At 47.1% G+C, this 23423-nt stretch overlaps 1 protein-coding gene across 3 annotated transcripts in view; it reads right to left on the minus strand.

Moving 5' to 3' along the window:
• Nucleotides 1-374: 374 nt before the first annotated feature.
• The window catches only part of CGNL1 (cingulin like 1), a 79953-nt gene continuing 56904 nt past the window's right edge, over nucleotides 375-23423 (minus strand). For all 3 annotated transcript variants that reach the window (XM_053365386.1, XM_053365387.1, XM_053365385.1), the window contains exons 9-19: nucleotides 21835-22041; nucleotides 19062-19166; nucleotides 17239-17391; nucleotides 15533-15703; nucleotides 13632-13793; nucleotides 11704-11793; nucleotides 5895-5978; nucleotides 4188-4312; nucleotides 2518-2626; nucleotides 1316-1479; nucleotides 375-690 (exon numbers count right to left, since the gene is read on the minus strand). In XM_053365386.1, coding sequence (XP_053221361.1) covers nucleotides 555-690; nucleotides 1316-1479; nucleotides 2518-2626; nucleotides 4188-4312; nucleotides 5895-5978; nucleotides 11704-11793; nucleotides 13632-13793; nucleotides 15533-15703; nucleotides 17239-17391; nucleotides 19062-19166; nucleotides 21835-22041 — 1506 coding nt within the window. In that variant the 3' untranslated portion in view covers nucleotides 375-554. The remainder of the gene's footprint in view (nucleotides 691-1315; nucleotides 1480-2517; nucleotides 2627-4187; nucleotides 4313-5894; nucleotides 5979-11703; nucleotides 11794-13631; nucleotides 13794-15532; nucleotides 15704-17238; nucleotides 17392-19061; nucleotides 19167-21834; nucleotides 22042-23423) is intronic.

Raw genomic sequence — 23423 nt, forward strand, 5'->3', positions numbered from 1 at the left:
GAATGTAAGGCTTTTTCAAGCTGAAAAATATTATGATATTTCAGCAGAGATTTCAGTACTTTGCATGTGCTCTATAAAAACGGGAAGCTTTACAAAAATAGCTATAGTGTGATCAATTAAAACATCTAATTTAAAATATGTACATTCTATACAGTTTCCTCTAGTTACATCAGTTAAATACCCTTTTTCTCTCTTTTAAAAAAATCTAGCATCCATGTCAGATGGATGCAGTTTAACCATGCTTAGAAACAGAAGGCGCTGGCTCCTTAGGACACAATTTTAGCAACCATCCTATTTCTGCTGAGAAACATCATCCTAATTTAGTGGTGTACTCTCTATGGCTGCAGGCAGCTTTGGGTTTGGAAAGCAAGTCCTTCGTGTTTTAGGCTGTTTATTTCTGAAATATCTCAAGTCTGAAAATGGCACACTGTAGAGAGAGATATAAATGCCAACCAGCACCAATATTCCTGCAGCCATTGCCTTCCAGAGTCCGTAGCTCATTGCTTTTCAACAATGAAGGCTGAACATCCACAACTCATGGAACAGCTGAATTTTTAGCTTTTGATATCATCGTCCTTTAAGAATTTAAATCCTGAAGGTGCTTCGTAAAGGCTCTCCCCATCAGTGCTGAAGTCGTCGTCGTCATCTTCAAGGTCATTCAGCATTTTACTAGAGGTCTTTTTGTGCCTGCTAAAGCAAAAATATATAAACATGTTAGTGTGGCTTTATAAGCTGGCTGTCAACATTTGGAATGCTTTCATGATGTATTTTAAAGACGCTGGTTGATTTGAACGAGCCATTCCAATGCCCACAAGGCTAGGAAAATGGGTGCAACTGTCTCCTCCACAGCCCTGGGGGGAAACACCAGAATGAGCACTGCAATCTTGGGCAGGTGCCCCTTTCTGCAAAGTTCCTCTTTCTCCGAATGTTTACACAAAAATAAGCTCCTTGGAAACTCAGCAGTGAAGGTTCTGGCATGACACTTAAGTCCTACATTTTTTCTGGAAGGAATTTGAGGGAAAGCTCCAAATCTGGACATTTTAAACTAGTTCCCAGCAGAGGGCTGAATGTTAGGGTAGGGGGAAATCCAATCCAAAGTGCCACGGAGCCCCAAAATTATAAATTGGAAGGGGCAGGGACAATCAGCTTGGTTAAGGTTTCCAAACAAAGATTCTTAGATCCAGAATGAGGAGAATGAGTTGGGTCATACACCCCATGAGCAAGGAGCCAATGTGGCAAGTGGAGCTGTGACTTTCCAGATCTTGGGAAGGGTTGATGAAAACCTTTCTGGGTCCCAAGGCTCTTCCTTTCCCACCTGAGTTCCTTTTTGATTGCATTCAGCTGTCCTTGCAGTTGGTCATTCAAGTCAACTTGCTCTTCCAGCTCCCTCTGAAGCTTTTTCTTGGTGCTCTCAAGCCTATCTATTTCTTCTTCTGCTCCCTCCACCTGGCGTTTCATTGCTTTCAAACGCAAGCTCAGCTGAGAAATGAGAAGAAAGGGGCCAGTTAGAGCTTGGGAGGACAAGGGGTCATTCATCCTCAGCAACCCTTGATGGAGGGCATGGAGCCTATGTGAGCAATGGAGTAATCATGGGAAATGCTATTTTTATGGACTAGAAAGCTTAAGCTCAAAGCCTTTGCCAGAGGTTGGGAATTGGATCCAGATGAAGGACCTGCTCCAGAAGTGACCAACCCTCCATGGGGTCCCTTTGACCGAGTATGTATGAATGTATGCATTTTACCCTTTGGAAAATAAATGGGTCACTAAAGTGGTGCGTATCAGATGCTGCTGGATTGCAACTCCCATCATCAACATCATCACTGGCTGGGCTGGCTGGACTTGATGGGAGTCCCAGCCTCTGAAGGACACCATGTGGGCAAATCCCTGCTTTAGAACAACAGAAGGCATTGGATGCAACATACAAGAAAAAGCAAAGGTGTACTCAGTGGTTTTTTCTGGGGGTACTGAAGGGTATGAGAAGAGAGAAGAGTACAGAAGAGAGCCAGTGTGGTGTAGTGGTTAAGAGCGGTAGTCTCGTAATCTGGGGAACTGGGTTCGCGTCTCCGCTCCTCCACATGCAGCTGCTGGGTGACCTTGGGTTAGTCACACTTCTTTGAAGTCTCTCAGCCCCACTCACCTCACAGAGTGTTTGTTGTGGGGGAGGAAGGGAAAGGAGATTGTTAGCCGCTTTGAGACTCCTGAAGGGGAGTGAAAGGCGGGATATCAAATCCAAACTCTTCTTCTTCTTCTATGCAGTACTGGCACACACACACCCAAAATGCTAAAAGTGTAGCACTTACTGTAACAACTTCATGGTGACTACCAGCGCCCTTTTTTCTTAAAAATGGAAGCCATTTCATATTGTGTAATATTTGTTATGGTTTTAGTGTCTTTAGTGAGTTCCTGGGGAGGCTCACAGTCCCAAGATGAAGGGTGAGCTATAAACTTGATAAAAGTAAATTTGGGGGACAAATCCTTGGTAACCACAATAGCCCAAGAGATGCTTTTCTTCCTTACCTGGTCCTTCTGATCTGTCAGAGAGAGATGCTCATCGTCCACTTGCATCATGACCTCCTTAACTTTCTTTTCAAGCCGGCGGTTACTCAGCTGGAGGTTAGCTCGATCCCTAGGAAAAGAGAAGGGCATACTCACAGACAGCAAGGTAAGAACCAAAAAATGTTCCACTTACCTGGGAGAAGGACCTACAACTGAAAATAGATGACTCAGAGTAGAATGCAACATGGGTACTTAAGCCCTGTAAATCAAGCTCAGTTTGTGTAAGGGAATGTTCCTTAAAAATTCTGCAAGGTAGCATCGTACTCCTGGGCAGCTTTCACACATGACATCAATTGCCCCACAGGGCTGTTGGTGCAGCTCCAGTAGCAGGGGGACATGTTTCCATTTTTGTGGGAATGCCCCTGACATCCAAATTTTGGAGTGGTGTTTTTGAAGTATTTTAATTTTTTTAAAATACTGTATTTTTCGCCCTATAGGACGCACTTTTTCCCCTCCAAAAATGAAGGGGAAATGTGTGTGCGTCCTATGGGGCGGATGCAGGCTTTTGCTGAAGCCTGGAGAGCGAGAGGGGTCAGTACGCACCGACCCCTCTCACTCTCCAGGCTTCAGGAAGCTATCCGCAAGCCTTGGGAGCCCGCAGGAGTTCCCGTCGGGCTCCCTAGGCTTGCAGATAGCAGCCTGCATCTTGAAGCCTGGGGCACGCTGCACAGTGCGCCCCGGGCTTCGGTTCCCCGACCTGGTTTGGAGGCTGGCGGCGGGGAGAAGCGTGCTTCTCCCCGCCGCCAGCCCCACAAGCTTGGAGGACAGCGGGGAGGTGCAGCGCCGCCATCCCGCTGTTCCCCGACCTGGCTTGGGCTTCAGGCAGATATCCGCAAGGCGTGGGAGCCCGGCGGGAAGTCACTCCGGTCTCCCAAGGCTTGCGGAGAGCTGCCTGTTCTGGGGGCTGGGGGGGAAATAATTTTTTTTCTTTATTTCCCCCCTCCAAAACTAGGTGCGTCCTATGGGCCGGTGCGCCCTATGGGGCGAAAAATACGGTACTCCATCCAAGCTTCCCCACAACTTGTCATTTTGAACTTATGGGATGATCAAACAGCAATTTTCAGATCAAATTAACTTCTTATATGGATGCCGGGTACAAAAAGAACTTATTTGGCCCAGAAATGAAATATATTACTGGACTTAAACCTTTCGTTGTGGAAGAAAAATATGTCGACTGGCTATTGCAGAGAAAATAATCCACGAATTACATTTCTCTAAGGGTAAGGAAGACCTGGAACACTTCTGTATCAAAGGCCTGTCTAGACAAGTGGGAAAGTAGGAAGTCTGCCAACCGGGCATAGAGACAACAGCCCTTCCTTATGGTGTGTCTCCAGCATGAGATATTCTGATGTCCACTGCCAGTAAGTATGGATGGTCTGCTTCTACTACCTGTTCTTCTTATATGTGGCTCTGCAGTTGTGTTATTTTTATTGGATGGGTGGATTATAAACTTTATATTGATTTGAAATATTGTAAGCGGTACCAATTTTGAAATAGGTTCAATTCTTTTTTAAGCTAACAGCGGTGGTGGGTCTCCAGTATTTAGATGAGAGGCTTGTTGCGACTCTTAAAATAGATGAATATCTGACTGGGACATGGTGTTCCCTGGGTGGTCTTGCAGTCTGCTTTACCTCTCTTCATTCTCCAGCCGCTCCTCCAGTTCCATGATCCTGGTTTCCATCTGAACCAGAAGCCCTTCTTTGCTGGACTGGTAAGAACCTTCAAGATGAAAGATCCGGCTTTTCAGGTCTTTGTTCTAGAGTAAGAATATGCAGAGCTTATTGAGCAGGTAAGTCTGTGGACAAATCAGCAATGCAGCACGGGGCCTGGGCAGTTGCATGCCCTAGACTTTTTGACTGGCGAATGGCATCCATCTCTTTTCCCCAGTTAATATGAGTCACACTCTGTCAGAAGAGTCTCTCATGTTGATTAATGGAAACCTCTGAGGGATTGTGGCCCACTGCTCAGATCTGACCTTCGTACCTTCCAGGTCTGATGTAAAGTGCTGTGATAACCCTGAAAGCCCTTAAGATTCCTCAGAAAGGATCAACAATTCAGATCAACCTGCCTATGCCTCACAATCTGCTTCACAGGCCCTGCTTAGGTTCCTGGGCACACAGAACAGGCCCTTCTCTTGAGTGACTCCACATTTGTGAAATTCAGTCCCACGGGAAATCAGGGAAACTTCACCCCTTTATATTTTGAAATGGGCCTTAAAGACCAACCTCTTTTGGTGGCTTTTACTGGCTGGCAGAAACTGTTGTGGATATGGAAGTTATAGATGTGAAGTTTCTGTATTTCACAACATGTAGTGAAAGTCTTGCTGAAGATCATGGGTGCCGACTTGAATAAAATATTGGGGGGGCCTAGCTAAGCCCCGCCTCACATAATCAATCACAATACACAGTGCACACAAACCCTATTTGAATAGCAATGGCCATCAACCTGGGGGGGAAGTCAAATACTTTAGGGGGGGCGGAAGGGACCTTGGCGCCTAGGAGTTGGCTTCTATGCTGAAGCTACACAAACACAAAGAAAATAGTGGATCCTTTGGAGAAGGAAAAACACACACGTAGGGATCATCCACATTTCAGATACTGCCGCACTTTTCAGGCACAGATCTGCACTTTAAAGCTCTTTGTCCAAGCATTTTCTGTTTTTGTTTTTATCCCAGCGCTTTCCTCATGAAAACCCATGTTTTACCACTGAACTGGAGCAAAATGACAATCTGCAGAAAACTCCATTGCCATTTTCTCCAATTCAGCAGGCAAACGCAGGGAAAGCGCTGGGCCAAAAAAGAAACCGAAGCTCGGACACAGAGCTTCAAAGCCTGGACCTGTGCCTGGTGGGACAAAAAGATGTCTGGCTGAGCCTTTAGTTTTGGACAGCTAAGATGCATGTCCACCACTAGGTGGCACTCTGCTCCTGAAGTGTTTAAGCTGGGATGACTATGGGTGGATTTTTCCTGTGTAATTTCCAAGAGAAGAGGCACTGGTGTCGAACCCTGCTAGGAGGCAGCTCTGCTCCTTAACCCCGAAGGTGTGGGCCTAGGCAAGCCTTCCCCAACCTGATGCCCTTCAGCTGTTTTGGACAACACCCAGCAGCCCTGGCCAGCACAGCCATAAGATTCTGGGAGTACAGCTGTGGGTGTGGCAGCCCAAACTATCTGAAGAGATCTAGGCTGGGGGAGGCTGAGCCAGGCTTTGCCCACTCCATGGCACTGGGAGTGCACTCAGTACACAGTCTGGGGCACTGCCTGCTAACATCCATATTTCCCATTGTCCGGTCCTGGCATCAAACACCCCAAGCCTGAGCACAAAACAAGCCGCAATCCTTGCCTGTCTCTCCAGCGAAATCTTGTCACATTCCAAGTCTTGCCTCGCAGCCCTTTCCTGAAGTAGCTCACTCCGCATTTGCTCAATCTGTAGGTGATAAGCAAAAAAGAAAAGAAAAAAGGCTGAAACCTCCAAATGGTAGCAACCTAACAACACGTCTTAACACTCTCCTCTACAGCTCCAGGCAATGCCGTAGAACTGCAGGCACTAAAAAGAGACCTGCAGGTGAGTCAGACCCAAGCAGGCCTATCCAGTCCAGCTTCCCACAGGGGTGAACTAGGGGCTTCCTGAAAGCCCACAAGCAAGGCACAAGGGCAACAGCATGTCCCTAGGTGTGATACAGTGGTACCTCAGGTTACAGACGCTTCAGGTTACAGACTCCACTAACCCAGAAATAGTACCTCGGGTTAAGAACTTTGCTTCAGGATGAGAACAGAAATCTCACGGCGGCGGCGGCAGGAGGCCCCAGTAGCTAAAGTGGTACCTCAGGTTAAGAACAGTTTCAGGTTAAGAACGGACCTCCAGAACGAATTAAGTTCTTAACCCGAGGTACCACTGTAATCGGCAGCTGGCCTTGCCTTTGATCCTGAAAGTAGTACACAACCACCATGGCTAGTATTCACCCACTTGGCCACAGCTAAGGGAATTTCCAGTCTGAAATGGGCAGAAAGGGCACAAGTGGCGGGAAGGGCAGCATGAATATTAGTACAGTGGTACCTCAGGTTAAGAATTTAATTCGTTCTGGAGGTCCGTTCTTAACCTGAAACTCTTCTTAACCTGAAGCACCATTTTAGCTAATGGGGCCTCCTGCTGCTGCCACGCCGCCGGAGCACAATTTCTGTTCTCATCCTGAAGCAAAGTTCTTAACCTGAGGTACTATTTCTGGGTTAGCAGAGTCTGTAACCTGAAGCGTATGTAACCTGAGGTACCACTGTATGAGGATGGACGAGGATGGGAAAGAAAGGAGCATCAGGCTTGCTCAGGGACTGCCTTGTAGAAAAAGAAGCCAGATGGGAGGAAAGGAGAAACTGTAGTTCAATGTAGCCCAGGACATATTTTGCAAGAGGTCCCAGGTTAATCTCCGGTTTAAAAAGCTCAGGCTGCAGGTAATGCACATGGGACTTTTCTCTGTATGTGCCACCACTAGAGAGATCCTCCCTGCCAGTCAGAGTGGGCAGTGCTGAGACGAACTAATAGTCTGGCTCGCTGTAAAGCTGCTTCTGAAGGAAGGGAGCTATTTCTGACCCAAGGGAGCAGTGGGGAGGGCAAAGACCAAATGGTGGGTTTGGGTGAAGACAAAGGGGGCTGGCAAAGGAGGAGCTTAGCCACAGAAGGGGGGTCAAGAAGGGGCATGAAGTGGGGGAAGTAGAACTTGGGAAAGCAAAGTCATTTTCTTAGGGTAAAAAACACAGCCACACAAACACCGCAAGAGAGATGGAATGAGATACTAGCCAAAGATACCAGCACCATTTTATAGGAAAATGAGGTCAAAGAGGATCCCAGTGGAAGGTTCAGTTTGGCATCATATCCAGGACACAGGGTCTGGGAAGACCATTGCAAGAGCTCTGGACAGTGTCCAGGTTTTAAGGATATTTAAACTGATTTTGGGGCAGTTCCCTACAAAGTGTCCATCCCAATGTGCACCAAATTCCAAATGACAGCATATGCACACACATACGCAGCCCAAGCACCATGAACTTCTGAAACCAATGTTGTTGTTGACATTGGAAGATCTTGCTATGGACTGCCCACCATCCCTACATTCATCTTTTACAAGGCCCTTTTATTGGGGTCATGCAGAAAACTCTGCTATAATTGCTTCAGGAGGCCCAGACAAAATGAAAGAAAATTCTGAAGGAGAGGGGGCAATTAATGAGCAACTAATTAAAGATGCAGCTTTTAAATGGATGATGTTTGTCAGTGGGCTTGGATGTAGCTGGTCACAGTGAGGTTCCAGACACTGAGCTATTGTGTCCTCTGTGTGCTCAGAGGCTGTGAAAAATGTGGGCGGCCATCTCTGGGTCTCACATTAGGGATGGATGTAGGACAGCAAGGGGCACTGAGGTGATGGATGCTGCTGCTGCTGTGGTGGTTGAAGGATGCTTCTGTGTAGAAGGGTCAACACAGAATTGTCTATTGGACATTTCCCCAAGGGCTGCCTGTGGTGCCAATCTCACTGTGCCCAATACTGGGGGGTCTGAAGCAGGGGTCTCGTCAGGGTTTGCTGGGCTTCTCTGAATTGCAACCTTTGGGCCACGGAAGACAGTGCTTTTGGGGGGGGGTACGCATACCCCTAAACATTTTGTGAATCTAACGGGAGAAGAAACTAAAAATGTTTTTAAAAATTGTTTCTTCTCTAGCACTGTGAATCGTCAGTTCCATTGCTACCCCCGATGGCAGCCTCATTTCCTGTCACGGTGTTTCCCGAGTCTCACGGAAGCGAGCGTTTAATGTGTGAAGTAGGAGTTGGAATCTAGCACGGTGATTGGTCAGTTTTGTTGTTACCACCTCCAACAGCAGCTTCATTTCCTTTCCTGGTGTTTCCCGAGTCTCAGACAGAAGTGAGCGTTACTGTGAGCTGTGTAATATGAGGTAATGCATGTTCTTTGTACTTTTGTTCATTTACTGTATTTATTTCCCCCAATTTGCACTATTAAATGGTGACTTTCTTGAGTCAAAATGAGAGTACCCCTAAACGTTTTTTAAGGAAAATAGATGTGTGGAGAAGATCAAGTTTAGTGAAGGATCTAGGCAGGGGTCAGCAAACCTTTTCAGCAGGGGGCCGGTCCACTATCCCTCAGACCTTGTGGGGGGTCGGACTATATTTTTTGGGGAAAATATGAACAAATTCCTATGCCCCACAAATAACCCAGAGATGCATTTTAAATAAAAGCACACATTCTACTCACGTAAAAACACCAGGCAGGCCCCACAAATAACCCAGAGATGCAGTTTAAATAAAAGGACACATTCTACTCATGTAAAAACATGCTGATTCCTGGACTGTCCGCAGGCCGGATTTAGAAGGCAATTGGGCCGGATCCGGCCCCCGGGCCTTAGTTTGCCTACCCATGATCTAGGGGCAGGTTCCTGATAGCCCCAGACTGGCACATCTTGGCCACTAGGACAGAAGAGACATGGGCCCTTCTGCATTTTTTATCTTCTCCTCCCCAATGCATCAAAGATGTTCTAATTCTATGACAAGCAGAAGCATGAACTGCACGGCTTCAGGTAGCAGCTGCTCCAGCTGGAAGGGAGGCCCATTGAAGAGCAAGCACGTCCGGTCCAAGGGGCCTTTATTAGAGAGCTTGGTGCTTTGGGTCTGTTTCTGGACAAGGCGCAGCTGCGGAGTTTGTTGTCATGGAGAAAAGTAATTTGATTTCTAATAATAGCCTAAAGACGGCTGCAGCCGCTGTCTTCCGTCTCCCACTGGACACACGCACGTCTCACTAGTCCTCGAGAGGGGAAAGCCAGGAGAAAATAAAGCCTCAGCCCTCCCTGTTTCCTGGGCCGCCTGACTCAGCAGAAACACTCAGCTGCTCAATAAAGGGAGCTAATGGAAGCCTGGATGCCTCTCTGGCCAAAAAAAAGCCGGCACTTCCCACATTTTTATCTGCCTGCTCCACGCACCTGCGTCAAGTGAGGAGCAGGTGTGCAGCATCCACTGGGACTGCTTTGCCAAAAGAAGTGAATGACAGCCCTGCCAATGTAACTTCATCCTTTGCTCATTTACTGTGCCATCGCTATGGAAACAGGCCCCTCAAGAGAAGCTGCTCCGGAGTCAATTAATTCATGTTCAGTCGGCTTTATTTCTTTGGTCGTGCGTCCCCCAGCCCCAGTTGTTAGTTGCTGCAGGACGAGAACACATCCAGGCAGTAGGGGAAGAAGGGCTACTATTGAATGCCGGCCACTGGCACAGTGGCATTGCCAAAGAAGGCTCTCTCATATCCACAGCTGGACTCGGGTTCAAGTCACCCCTGCAGGCTTTGCAAATAATAATAATACAGGATTTTGTTCCTGCTGATAGTGCCATCCTCAGCATTGATTCTGGGTGGTGTCCCTTTAATCAAGGTTTAGGGACTGACTAAACAAAAAGACACATAAACACAACTGGTTCTCCCATCTCCTTACATTTTTGCAAAAGCAAGTCGCCTGTTCCCTTCTCTTCTTTACACCCCAGCTCGGATGCCAACAACACAGTGGGCATAATCCAGGGAACACAATCCAGGGCCCTGGAGTCCCACAATCACATTTCAATTATTTCTTTCCTCTCAAAGCCACTTGAAGGATGGGCTCTGAAGAAGCTGCAACTCTCACCTGCTGAGCTGGAAGAGCTGCCATTAACTTCAGAGCAGAAATGTGCAGCTTCTCAATCATGACGAACAGCAGTTTAAGGAGTTAAATGCCCCATAAAACTTAGGCAATATTTTCTATTTAATGCCGATCACTCTACAGATTAGTCTCCATTAACTTCATATTAAGGGAGCTTGCCAGCAATAGGGGAGGGGAGTTTCCTGGGTCACCCAAAGGTTTGCCAACTTTTCAGTCAGCCCCTGCTGCTGTCACTTCAGCAGCAATTAGCAAGTGGTAACAACATTTAGCTTCATCCATGCCATGGAAATGACACCTGCACATCGCCACAGCCCAAATCTTTGTTAAAGGCACAGGGGCAAACCGGGCTGGGTCAGTTGGCACCCTTAATCAACGATGTTGACCAAAACAAACCCATTATTAGTCCTTGCTTTATTGTGAATGTTTAGCAGACCCTGAAATAGTCTCCTGGGAATCCATCCTTTGGCCATCCTAGTGTTGACTCAGAACAAGGAAAACTTTGTAACTCGTATAAAATTAGGGGCTCCAGAGCCTTTGGGACGAACATCTACTTTGCCCTGACCCAACACCCCGCCTCCCAACTTACATAATATGCTGCTGGTCAGAAAGTTGGTGGTTTGCGTTTCTTTTAAATCTTCTGATTAAAAACTACAGCTACATCCCTTGAAGGCAACCTCTGCTCCATGATCCCAGGCACCGAATGGGCTACAGCATCCCCAGTGAACACTGGCATGGTCTGGCATGGTTGTATCAGCTAATACCGGGGGAAAGGCCATGGACTCGTTCAGCGAGTTATTAGCAAGACTAAAGACCTTCATAACAACTGAGATACTTAATTCTGTTACAAAGCGGGCAAAGGATCAAGAGAGATGGTTTGATTTGGAGTGTAGACAAGCAAGGAAACGTCTGAGATCAACCTACCGGAATTATAGAAACACCGGAGCACCCTCGCTATTTATGGCTTACATCTATTTAAGACGAAATTACAAACAGCTATTAAAGGTAAAAAAAGAAAAAGAAAAAAAAGAACACTGGCATGGTCTGTGGGTCCAATAAGGCCAATAAGGGCCCCCTTGCTCTACCCCCACAAAATGCTGCATAAATACACACAACTTTTAAGCAGGAGAGAGGAAGGAAGAAGAGAAGGCTTGTACATGCCCAATTCAAACCAACAAGAAACAAGAAATCAGCCAGCTGCTGCTGCTGACAGAATGCTGGACTCACATTCCTGGCACGGCCCCCAAACTCACCCTAGGCCAGTCCTACTCTCCCAGTGCCACCTGCCACACAGAGAAGCTGCAAGGATGACACAGGGCAATCGTCTTGTATGCTGTCTGAAGGAGAATGGAATCCCTAGAAACAAGGCTGAGTAGTGGCTGGTGGGTTGGGCCCAATTAGAGAACTCCAGAGGATGTCAGGAATCTTAATGTGCTCCCTCCAGCCAGAGCTGCCCAGTGGAGAATTCCCCCTGCTCAGGTACCTGCTCTCTGCACCTGCTGATCCTTTCAGACAAGATGTCTGAATTGTTCCGCTCCTCTTCAAGCTCGAGTTCCAGCTGGGACATCTTGTACTAAAAGAGATGACACAACATTGGCTCAGTGGCTGAGAGTGGGAAGAAGGAGTAGCAGTGGGTGACCAAGGCAAACTCTGGAAGATAAGAATTCAGGACTAGAAACTGGGTGAGGACCAGTGTTTTTTACCAGGAAAATGGTGCTGGTACTCACCGTGCCCCTCAAAGGTGTGCCAGCCTTGCTCCCAAAAGAGGCGAAGTCCCACATGCGCCCCTACAGCAGCTGCAGCACCTCCACTGGCGACACAGCCACATGAGGAGACAGGCGTTGAGGCAGGAAGAGGAGAGGGAAATGGCACCTGTGTGGTGGGACGAGGCACCAGAAGCGCCTTCCCTGCATGGCTTCTTTCCCTCAACCCCTTCCTTTCTGTTCTCAAAGCTCATTGGCTGCTGGCGCTTCCCACCTTTGCAAATCATGCCCCCAATGGCTTGCTGAGTTGCCGGTCACTGCTCCCCACCCACCCAGAAACCAGCTGTCAGTCACCTTCCATATAACAGTCTCTCTCATTGGTCAAATTGGAGTGGGCAGAAGAGGCAGTGGACTCAGGGAACAGCCGGGGTGGAGGTTAAGTTCTGGAGATGGGATTGGCTGAATAACCTGCCATGATGACAACAGGAAAGACAACTCTGATGTTTGTCACTGGCAATGCTAAGAAACTGGAGGAAGTGGGAAGCAGGGAAACGGGATCTTGGAAACACTTCCAAGGTGCAGAGGATTGAGCAGCCCTCAGTCATTGCTCTCCTGATTTAAGCTGCTGGAAAACAGTGCTGGTGCTGCATACTGGCATGGAGCAACAGGGGGAAAAGCACTGGTGAGGACTGTGCGCTCCCAAGTGTTTATCTTCGGAATGGGGAACAGGTGGGTCTCCAAAGGTTTATTGGGCTCCAACTCTCATCAGCCCAACAAGCATGGTCTATGGCCAGGGATGCCGGCCATAGTCCAACATTAACTAAAGGGTCACAAGCTCCCCATCTCTGGCTTGCATTGATCATCATTCAACATCTCTCAAGCTTAAAGGAATCAGCAACTGGATGTGAAATCCCAAAAAAATTCTCTGGGGAAGTTCCTTAGGGCAACCAGAGTTTCATTCCCCTCAGCCATGATGGCAGCATCACATGAAGAGCCCCGGAAAACCAGAGGTCCACATCTGGCACAGCCCACAGAGTTGACAGTTCCCCTTCCTGGAAAAGGGGTCGGTGATGCCTCGGGGGGCTTCTACATACTTCAGCAGAGCTGTGAGTGCCAAAACATAGCTTAGCTGCTGTTTTATGATTCTACTACCATTTTACAATTCCTTTTTGTTTTATATTGTCATCTTTTTGTAATACTGCCTTGGAAACAGTCTTTGAAAGGAGGTGTGGAAATGTGGCAGGGGGTGAGGGGGAGAGAAAAGGGCTGGGCTGAATGTACCAGCAACCTCAAGGGGCACTTAGAGGGGCAACATTTGATGGAGTGTAAATGGAGCAGGGTGAGATTTGAAACATGCACTCCCTTGCAACTCTGTGTGTAGGGTGTGTTTCTGTGGGTGCTCTGTGTCCCAGTGCCAGGGACGGCCTGCTCCAGTTCAAATAGCCAGCTGATCATGTCTGGGCAACATGTCTTTCCGTCTCCCGAGAGAAGGGAGGAAGGAAACATGTAAGCAAAAGCCAGGCAGCTAAATAGTCTTCTGTGAGACAAGCGAGAGAGCCAATCAAACCGAACCTCATTGGCCTCTGGTGATGCTTATGGAAAGGAGCTGGAGCTGGAGTCAGTCCCCCTCCTCGTGTTCATCTTCCTGGTGGTGCCTGAAAAGGTGACTCCGCTCTCTCCCACCTTCCACCCCACTCATCTCATCTACCTCCATGATCTTGTCCTGTCTTGCTCTATCTTCTTTCAAGTGATTTTTGGCCTCCAGTTCATATTCCAAGGCTTTCAAAGTCTGTTCCAGAAGCTGTGTTTTGGTAATAGCCTCATCTTGAGCTCTCTGGTGATCTCGTAATTCCTTTTCCATAAAATGCATCTGAAAGAAGAAGAAGAAATTGTGGGCTAAAGACCCCCCTGGGTAGGAGGCAATCACTAGTCTGGTCTGTTGTGGACAGAGAAACTTATAGGGCAAAGTAAATCCATCTTGCATTTTCCAAGTACAGATTCATGGGCCCATCTGCTTTTATAAGCCTGACGTCCCTCCAAGCCTGATTCAAAGGTGAGAAGGGGCAGTGGATCCCCATAAGGCTAACTGCCCATCCCTTGAACAAACCACCTTGCCCTGTGCAGGAATCCTGGCCTAGTGTAGCAAGCAATCCAATTTGGGAGGTGTCTTGTGAAAATTCACCTGTCCAGCCAACACTGAAAGCAGCTTAACCATTTTGGGGTCCCCACGCCAGTTTGAGAAGAAGAAAGTGATTGTTGAGATATGGAGAGAGCAAAGAAAGGAACTGGTTACAGAAAGAAATACCAAATAAGGCAATATCAGGAATCTGTGGCCACATTTGTTAAGCAAAGGACATTGCCCAGATCAGCAAGTAAAAAACTCACCCCAGCCTCCTGGGACAACCTTCCCCAAACTGGTATCTACCAGATGTTCTTGACTACAACTGCCATCACCCTCATCCAGTACAGCTGTATGGGAGTTGTAGTCATAGAATCATAGAGTTGGAAGGGACATCTAGTCCAGCATCCATGGCAGATGGTCATCCAACCTCTGCTTAAAAACCTCCAGCGCATCTCAAGGGGACTGGGTTGAGGAAGGTTGTCGAAAGGAAACGGGAACATGGAGCAAGAGAGGCAAGGCAAATGAAGATCCAGCTGTTTGTGCAAAGCAACAAGATATCTGGACGTGGTGGCTCATTAAGCAAGCCGAAAGAGAAGCACAGCTTGGTACAAATTGCCTTTGGTGGTGTGCTCTGTGCTCGTGGACTTTCTTGGGTGACTTTGTGAGCACCTCATGTGGAAAAAGATTATTTTAGTACAATACCACTTCCAGATTCAGAATCTTGGATTTCTGCAAGATCCTGTTCACGGATACAGCTCTAGATATAGTGTGCAGATTAACAATCTCCATGTAATGTTTCCACGTGGAATCACTCATGCAGAGACTTTTTTTAAAGTCCAGGCTCTTTCATGAGCAAAGTCCGTTAAGTCAGAACTTGCACTTCTTAACTGTTTGCATCAGTGATCTTGCATGATTTCCTTCCAGCCACAAGATGGCAGTATGCCAATGGCTTTTTGGGGAGATAGGTGTGGGATGGGATAAAAAACACTCTAACGAAACCATCTCCTAGTTTAGCAAGCCTTAGATAATAACTCTGTAACCCTGGACAGCAAGCCAAACCCTCCCTTCTTCCTGGAGCTTGTTTACATGATCTGTGGCCCTTTAAACTCATTATAGGCTTTACAGTCAGTTACTGAATCATGCTGGAATACAGGTTTCTTGTTGGACCACTTTGCCCAGGGAGGTTCCTGTGTAAATCATAACATAGAAAATGGCCCATTTTCAAAGATGATGAGGCCACATTCTTTTATATCCTCCACTGATAAGTTCTCAGATTTTTGTAAAACACTGAAGCTTGCCCAGTGTGTCTGTTCTTACCTCTCTCTTGACCATGGGAGACCAAAACAGGACACTTACTGGCAAGGACTTGGATGGAGCTAACTCGGGTGAGATTGGGATTTCTCTCTCTCTCTCCCTGCCCCCCCCCAGCAAAAGTCCACATTGTCCCAGAGAATCAGGATGATTCTTCCAGGCTGAGGAGCCGTTACCTCCTCTTGCATCTTGAGGGACGCCAGGTGGGCCTTTTCCAGCTCCAGGTTTTTGTCTTTCAGCTGCCTGTGTGTCTCGGAAAGCTCCCGGCGATTCTTCTCCTTGTATTCATCAAGCTGGTTTTGGAGCTCCAGCGTCGATGTTCGTGAAACCTCAATGATTTCTGCCATCTAGCAAAAAAGGAAAGGAAGCATTAGCAAGAAACAAAAAGCAATCAAAAGTTGCCCAAAGCAGGCTCCCATCATCACTCCAACTACGAAATGGCCTATCCAAAAGCTTTAGGCCAGGGGTCAGCAAACTTACCGCGCCTTGGGCCGGTGTCTCCAGCGCTGATCACACAGCAGGCTGGAGGGCGGGGGAGCATGTGCCCATACACGTGCACACACGCTATTTCCGGTGCACTTCCGGGTAGGAGGAGCACCAGAAATAGCTTGTGCGCATGTGCACGGGCGTCCTCCGACCCGGATGTGCACCGGAAATAATGCTTGCGCATGCACACAACGCTTGTGCATGCACACAAGCTATTTCTAGTGCTCCTCCAACCCAGAAGTGGGCAGCTGTGCAGTGCAGCACCGGTAACAGCGGGCAGCAGGGGTCGCTGCGGGTCAGATAAACGAGTCCCTTGGGCCTTATCCGGCCCACAGGCCTTAGTTTGGGGACCCCTGCTTTAGGCTGAACACAGAAGCCCAAAGAGCAAATCACAGACTGATGGTTTCTCAGCTTGTGTTGCTCACAAATTACAATCTAAAGTGAAAGGTGGGTGGGGAACTTCTCTGGTTCTCCAGATGCTGCTGGAGCCCCAACATCCATCAGCCAGCATGGTCAAGGATGATGGGAGTTGCAGTCCAAAAGCATCTTGAAGGGCACCAGGCTCCCCACCTCTGCTATAAAGTCTTTGAATAGTGTTTTTAGAAACACAGTGGCTACTTAAACCGTGGGGACTTGGCCTGGCTCTCAGCACTGGTGGGTGGGCATGCAAGTGGCAGTTCTAGGAGTGCTGGTTGGCAATGAGAAGGGCGAGTGAGTGGCCCAGGAGGCCTGAGACAATGGTCTCATCTGGCTTCATGAAATAGCTAATATAATAATAGTTCATCTTGCATTTTTAAAGATAACTCTTATGGTTACACTGAACACTACCTTCAGCATACAAGCAGAAAAGTGGTTCTAAACATTTAAAAAATGAACCCGTAAGTAATTATATTAAGAAAAGGAGCAGCAAAGAAGGGCTGTGGGTTGGAATGAAAAGCCGGGGGGAGGAGAGAGAAGGCAGTCATTCTGACTAATTCATGTTTAATCTATGCTGCCTTTTTAAGAGATGGCATAGGTGTGTTTCTTTGGCTGTGCTTGCTACAGCCAGCCCTGAGGCCGCTGGGTTTAAAAAAAACAAACCAGCAACGAATATGTTGTTCTGAAGTTTTGCTGGAAATAAATCACCAGGTTTGCTGACATTTCAGGCCCCAGATGAAGTGCTGTCCGTTTCCTGCAGTTTTGCGCTTGGGATAGATGCCTGTGTTCCTGCCCCAGCTACAACTCCTGCTCTAAAAGTGCCTATTGATCTTCCCTGGGTCCCAAACATTAAGTGCAAAGTTCACATTTCACTTTCATTTGTACCTCTTTCTCTCTTTCTCTCCAACCCTTTTGTACAATTTGGTCTTTTATTTTCTCTCCCCCTGCCCTTGATATTTAATCTCCAGCCAGCTCATACCTCCTTGTGTAACTTCTCAATAGTCTTGTCCAGTTGCCACCTCTCATTCTCTAATTCACTCTTCATCCTCTTTAACTGATCCTTCTGGTTAGCTTCATCTTTCAGCCGGTCAGTTAACTGTTGCAGCTCCTGGTTCAGCCGGCTGACGTCCTTCTGCAGCCATGAAAAAAAGCCACCGCGTGAGATGCTCTCTTGCAATTTTTTGATCCCATGCACTTAACATTCTTCCAAGAAATGAGAGCAAATGGGGGGGGGGATCCCTGCTGTAACAAGAAACTTAAAAAAAAATCAGAGAAGCGGTCCTTTGATTTAAGTACCCTGGTGCAGGGACCTGGGCTTTTAATGTTGCTCCATGGGCACAATCAGTATTTTAAAGGTTAAATACAGAGGTTACATTGTAAGTAAAGTACCGCCAAGCACATATCATGCCCAGAAGCACACCTAGCATTTGACTGTGCTGAGCACCAGGGAAGTGCAAATTCAGTGTGCAAAACGGACAATGGTGGATCAAGGGCATTTATGTAAATGTGGGTTCATGTGCTGCACACCCCTGCACCTAAAAACCTCACCCTGCTCAATGTGTACAGTTCATATTCTGAATCTGATTGTTTAGGTCCGTCCCCACCCCACCCCACCCCAGTGTTCACACCAAGCATGGGGCAAATGAGACAAATCAGCAGCACAAGTAAAGCTAGGAGGGGTCACTCTTATGTCTTTAAAGGTAAAGGAACCCCTAACCGTTAGGTCCAGTCATGGACGACTCTGGGGTTGCGGTGCTCATCTCACTTTACTGGCCTAGGGAGCCAACGTTTGTCCGCAGACAGTTTTTCCGGGTCATGTGGCCAGCATGACTAAGCCGCTTCTGGCGAAACCAGAGCAGCGCACGGAAACGCCGCTTACCTTCCTGCTGGAGTGATACCTATTTATCTACTTGCACTTTGATGTGCTTTCGAACTGCTAGGTTGGCAGGAGCAGGGACCGAGCAATGGGAGCTCACCTTGTCATGGGGATTCAACCACCAACCTTCTGATCGGCAAGCCCAAGAGGCTCAGTGGTTTAGAACACAGTGCCGCCCGTGTCCTTTACCTTACCATAAAAAGGAGTTCTTACAGCTGAAAAGTTTCACACCAGGATTTAAATAGAGAAGAGGGTGCAAAGAGTAGCACGATCCTTGAATCCTCCTGAATAAAAAGAGCCTAGCAGGCAATGTAGCACTTAACAGAATACAATATGATGTTAAAAGCTACCACTGTGTATTCTCTCTCTGTGTGTGATTTTAAACTAAATCTGCCAGCCATCTCCATTCCAAAACACTCCTGCAGCCCCATGAATCCATCTTTCACAGGTCATTTAACTTCACCATTTGTTTACAAATCCTTGAAAAACAACCAACACCAACTCAGATCAGACAGAGATGGAGGCTGCATGGCAAAAGCATTAAGTGCTGGAGAATAAAAACTGCATGTTCTGCCTGTAGCCCAGACTACCAATGAGATAAAGTTGGAGCAGTGGTGGCAACAGATCCAGCCCGTTTCAAAGTCCCCTGAACCAGCAGTTCTGTTGATCTGCTGCTCACCATTTCATGAGAAGCATGCCAGCTTCGTGGGAAGAAAATGACAGCTTAGAATGCTGCAAAGCAAGTCGAAGGGATACAAACTTAGAAAGCAAAATACGATGCTGATGTTCAACAACAGTGGCAGGAAAGCAATCCACCAGGGACACCAGTAAAGGCCAGAGGACATGGAAGCCCAAAGACTCTGCCGGGAGGGCAAAAGGGGATGAAGCAGGCCTGATGCAAGCCTGAGGGTCAGGTTTTCCTTTACCTGTGCATCCTCCAGCTGGGCTTCCAAAGAGGTTTTGGCCAGTGCCAGCCCCTGCCTTTCCTCTGCCAGACGTGCCAGGGCCTCTTCCAAGTGCTGCTTCTCTTTCTGCCATAAAAGACAAGGTTATCTTGGAAAAAACGGAGGAAGCATTCTCCCCACGGTGTCTCTCCCAAAGATACAACATTTCAAACTTCTGCCCATTTTGGAGCTCCAAAGCTTCTGCTCCCGTACAACAAATCTACATATTCACCTAGTTTGGCTCTCTTTCTTGTTGGACCAATTCTGCTCTTTTTTTTACCCAGCTCCTCAAACCAAGTAAAGGCAGCCCTGTTTAGGGAAGCTTTTAATGTTTGGCGCACTATTGTATTTTTTTATGCTTCTTTTTTTATTAAAGAGTTTCTTGTTTTACAGAAGTATGTGTAATGTCTCATATTTTTTCCATGTAACATTTTTACAAATCAGTTTCATTTGTTGAGACATTGGGGGGGAGGGGGGAGATGGGGGTGGGGGGGTTGGGTGGTGATGTTTCTATTATGCTTAATGTATATAGGGTTTGGTGTCAGCGTTGCTTGTGCTGTTCACTTGTGTTCCTTTGGTGGTGAGAGAGGTTGGGGTTGGCCTAGGGTGTGGTTGTTTGTTTGTGACTGGCTGTGGTGATCTTTGTTTTTGTGTGTGGGTGAGGTGGGTGGGTGTTTTGGATCAGGTTAGCCATATTGATTTGTATGCTGTTGGTGGATTATTGTCATTGTCTTGTTGGGCTGTGTATGTGATGAAGGGGAGCCATACCGGGGTGAAGGCGTCTTCTTCTGTTTGTCCCCATGTCAGTTTCAGTTTATTGGTTAATTTTTCTAGTAGGGCTGTTTGTATTTCAATATTTTGTTGGAAGCCACCCAGAGTGGCTGGGGAAACCCAGCCAGATGGGTGGGTATAAATAATAAGTTGTAGTAGTAGTAGTAGTAGTAGTAGTAGTAGTAGTAGTTGTGTGGGCTTAGGGCCTCCCCACCGTCCCTGCATGCCCCATGAGGGCCAAGGGATTGCCCTCTGAACCCTGCTATTGCAGCTGCACACAGAGCTGCCTGATGCCAAGTCATGCCATTGGCCCATCTAGCTTAGTACTGTTTACACGGGCCAGCAGAGGCTCTCCGGGGTCCCTGGCCCCACCTGGAGATGTCAGCAGAGATTGAGCTGAGGGCCATCTGCATGCAGAGCTACAGCCCTTCCCCATTTGTCTTACTCACATCCTTTGAAACCCTCCCTTGACACCTCCTCCCCCAGCAGAAGTCAAGCGGGAGGGCGGGGGTTAAAGGCACCACATATTTGGAATATTTTCTATGAGAAGCTTTCCTGGAGTCAGTGGTGATGTCATCTGAGTGATGGGCAGATTTTTTCATTTGCCCAGGCAGCCCAACATGATGACTAGGTAGTTTTAGTGTTTTTATGCCCTTTGTTGGTTATGGTCCACTACTTTTGTTACTTTGCTTTCATTCCATGGTATCCTTTGGGCGGTTCACAATTTAAAAATCAAATGAATTTATTATTACGGTCACAGACCAATTCCGGCTCACTTACAATATCAGGAAAATCATAAAACACAACAGGAATACATTGAATTGCAATTGGGTATAACAGAGACAATTCCGATATAGTGGCAGTTAAAAATATATATTAAATCTTGATCACTAAAATATAACCTAAAATTGTCATTTAAAACCTTAATCATTTTGGTGGTACAGCTTGTTCCCTAAGTTTTATGGCAGTCGCACAGAATTTGGCCACCCTTAGTGTGATCTCTAGATCCTTGTCCTCTACCAGGAGTTTTAGACATTGAAGTTCGGACCCATTTGGAGACTTTTGTATAACAGAAGTGATAAATACAGAGCATATATCCCCGTAGAAACAAAATCAAATAAATATACAATCCACAATACTGTAAAAAACCAGAGAGTGATATTCAACTAAGTTTTACTCAGGGCAGACCCGCTGAAATTAATGGGCCTAACTTAGTTATGTTCAGTGGGTCTACACTGAGTAAAAGGTGAATCTCACCCAGTGTGTGTGTGTGTGTGTGTGTGTGTGTGTGTAGGCAATAGCAGCACAAAGTTAATTTTAAAGTGTGTATCTTCAAGGGTGATTTTAGTTATTATTATTGTGTTGGCATGATTTCTGTGTTCAACCTGACAGTCTTATGCAGAAGAGTGACTTCTGTACAGTATTTACAAAATAAAGCAAATAAAAAAGAAACCATCTTGTTCAGACTTCACCTTCCTCACTCGGCCCAGCCCCATGTTACAAGGCCTGCAAGCCATACTGGCTGGGGCTGATGGGAGCTGTAGTTTGAAACATCTAGAGGCTCCAGACCGGCAAAGGTCTCCCTAAACCCTTCCACTTGTGCCTTTGCTGCAGCTGAGCATTCAAAGCCACAGGTTTCTTTTGGTTTCTAAACATGTTGGCTGTGGCTAAGCAGTGGATTAGTGGATTTGGATGATGAGCAGATTTTTTCATTTGCCCAAGCTGCCCAACATGATGACTAGGTAGTTTTGGTGTTTTTAGTGGGGTTTAGATAATAAAAAAATATATCCGTTATAAAACAACTAATAAAAAGGAGTAAAAATAAACAAACATCAGGTAAGGAGGGGTGGGAAGTCAAGAAGAAACTTCGGATGTTAAAAAAATTGTATATGATGATAAATGCTTTGAAACATTTTTGGAGACTTAATAAATAGGATATAAAAATACCACACATGCTGGCTGTGGGTTGTGCATCAATGCTCACCTCATAGCTCTTTATTATTTCCTCCCTTTTCCCTCCTTCTCCTCTCATGCTCTCCAGCTCCTGCTGGAGTTCTTTGCTTTGCTTCTCCAGCTCTGCAATGGCTCCTTCCAACTCCTGGCTCTGCTCCACCATCTTGGCCACTTGAACTTCCGCCGTCCGCTGCATCTTCTCGGCCGCAGCCTTGGCACTGGACAGGGAGCCCATTTTCTAGGAACACAACACACAACATGGGTCAGAAGACGGCAGCTCTGAGAAGACAGACCACAAGATTTTGGTCTGGGCTGTACAATAAGACAGTTGCTGCTCGGTGCTCCCCCCCCCCCACACGGTGTATAGCATGTGCCTCCATTGGAAAGTCACACTGGCCTGTATCTGAAGAGATGGGCAACACTGGCCTGCAACTCTCTTGAACCTCAAAGTACAGTGGTACCTCGGTTAAGTACCTAATTCGTTCCGGAGGTCCATTCTTAACCTGAAACTGTTCTTAACCTGAAGCACCACTTTAGCTAATGGGGCCTCCTGCTGCCGCTGCGCTGCCAGAGCACGATTTCTGTTCTCATCCTGAAGCAAAGTTCTTAACCCGAGGTAATATTTCTGGGTTAGCAGAGTCTGTAACCTGAAGCGTATGTAACCCGAGGTACCACTGTATGTGCCTTTACTTCACGGGGTTGTAAATGGAGACTGGAGGGGGCAGAATGGCTCTGGATTTAAAGTAGCAGAAGCCAAAGTCCTGCTTGCTGATGTATTTAGATGGTCTGATCAATTTGCTCAAAAAAGAGGCAACTTAAGCATTTGCGAGTGGGGAGGAGAGGATATGCTGGGTCATTACAAAGTAGAAATCAGGAAGCTGTTGAACCCTCTCAGCAGGTTGCTGGCAGAGGCTCCATCTGTTGTCTGCTGGACTTTGTTGATGTATTTGCTTAACACGCGGGCTTGGAGTTAGCAGATGGCCAAGGAGGGTGTCCTGAACCTTTAAACGCAATTCCATCTTAACAAACACTGTTACAGAAGATCCTCCACCAGCAGAGCTGCATCAGCAGAAACTCAGACTAGGCAGATATGAACCAGGAGAGTCCGTGCTTCCCCCCGGGATTCATCATTTGAACCATCTGCCACGGAGAAAGAGGAGACCATCGCATGACATATCTTAGAGAATCAGCATCAAAGCAGGAATGCCGTGAACAGGGAGAGGCAGTGAAGGAAGTGGCTTTGGGGCTCACACAGTCTGTCTTCTAAATACAGTGGTACCTCAGGTTAAGTACTTAATTCGTTCCGGAGGTCCGTTCTTAACCTGAAACTGTTCTTAACCTGAAGCACCACTTTAGCTAATGGGGCCTCCTGCTGCCGCTGCGCTGCTGGAGCACGATTTCTGTTCTCATCCTGAAGCAAAGTTCTTAACCTGAAGCACTATTTCTGGGTTAGCGGAGTCTGTAACCTGAAGCGTATGTAACTTGAAGCGTATGTAACCCGAGGTACCACTGTATAAGGTTTCTCTTCTCAACTCTGGTTTGCTGCAAGTCTACTAGGAAGAATATACCAGAGGGCAACAGCTTTGGACATCACTGGATCCCATAGTGTGGAAAGGCAGG

This window comes from Podarcis raffonei, chromosome 14 (genome assembly GCF_027172205.1).
Source record: "Podarcis raffonei isolate rPodRaf1 chromosome 14, rPodRaf1.pri, whole genome shotgun sequence".
NCBI lineage: Eukaryota > Metazoa > Chordata > Lepidosauria > Squamata > Lacertidae > Podarcis > Podarcis raffonei.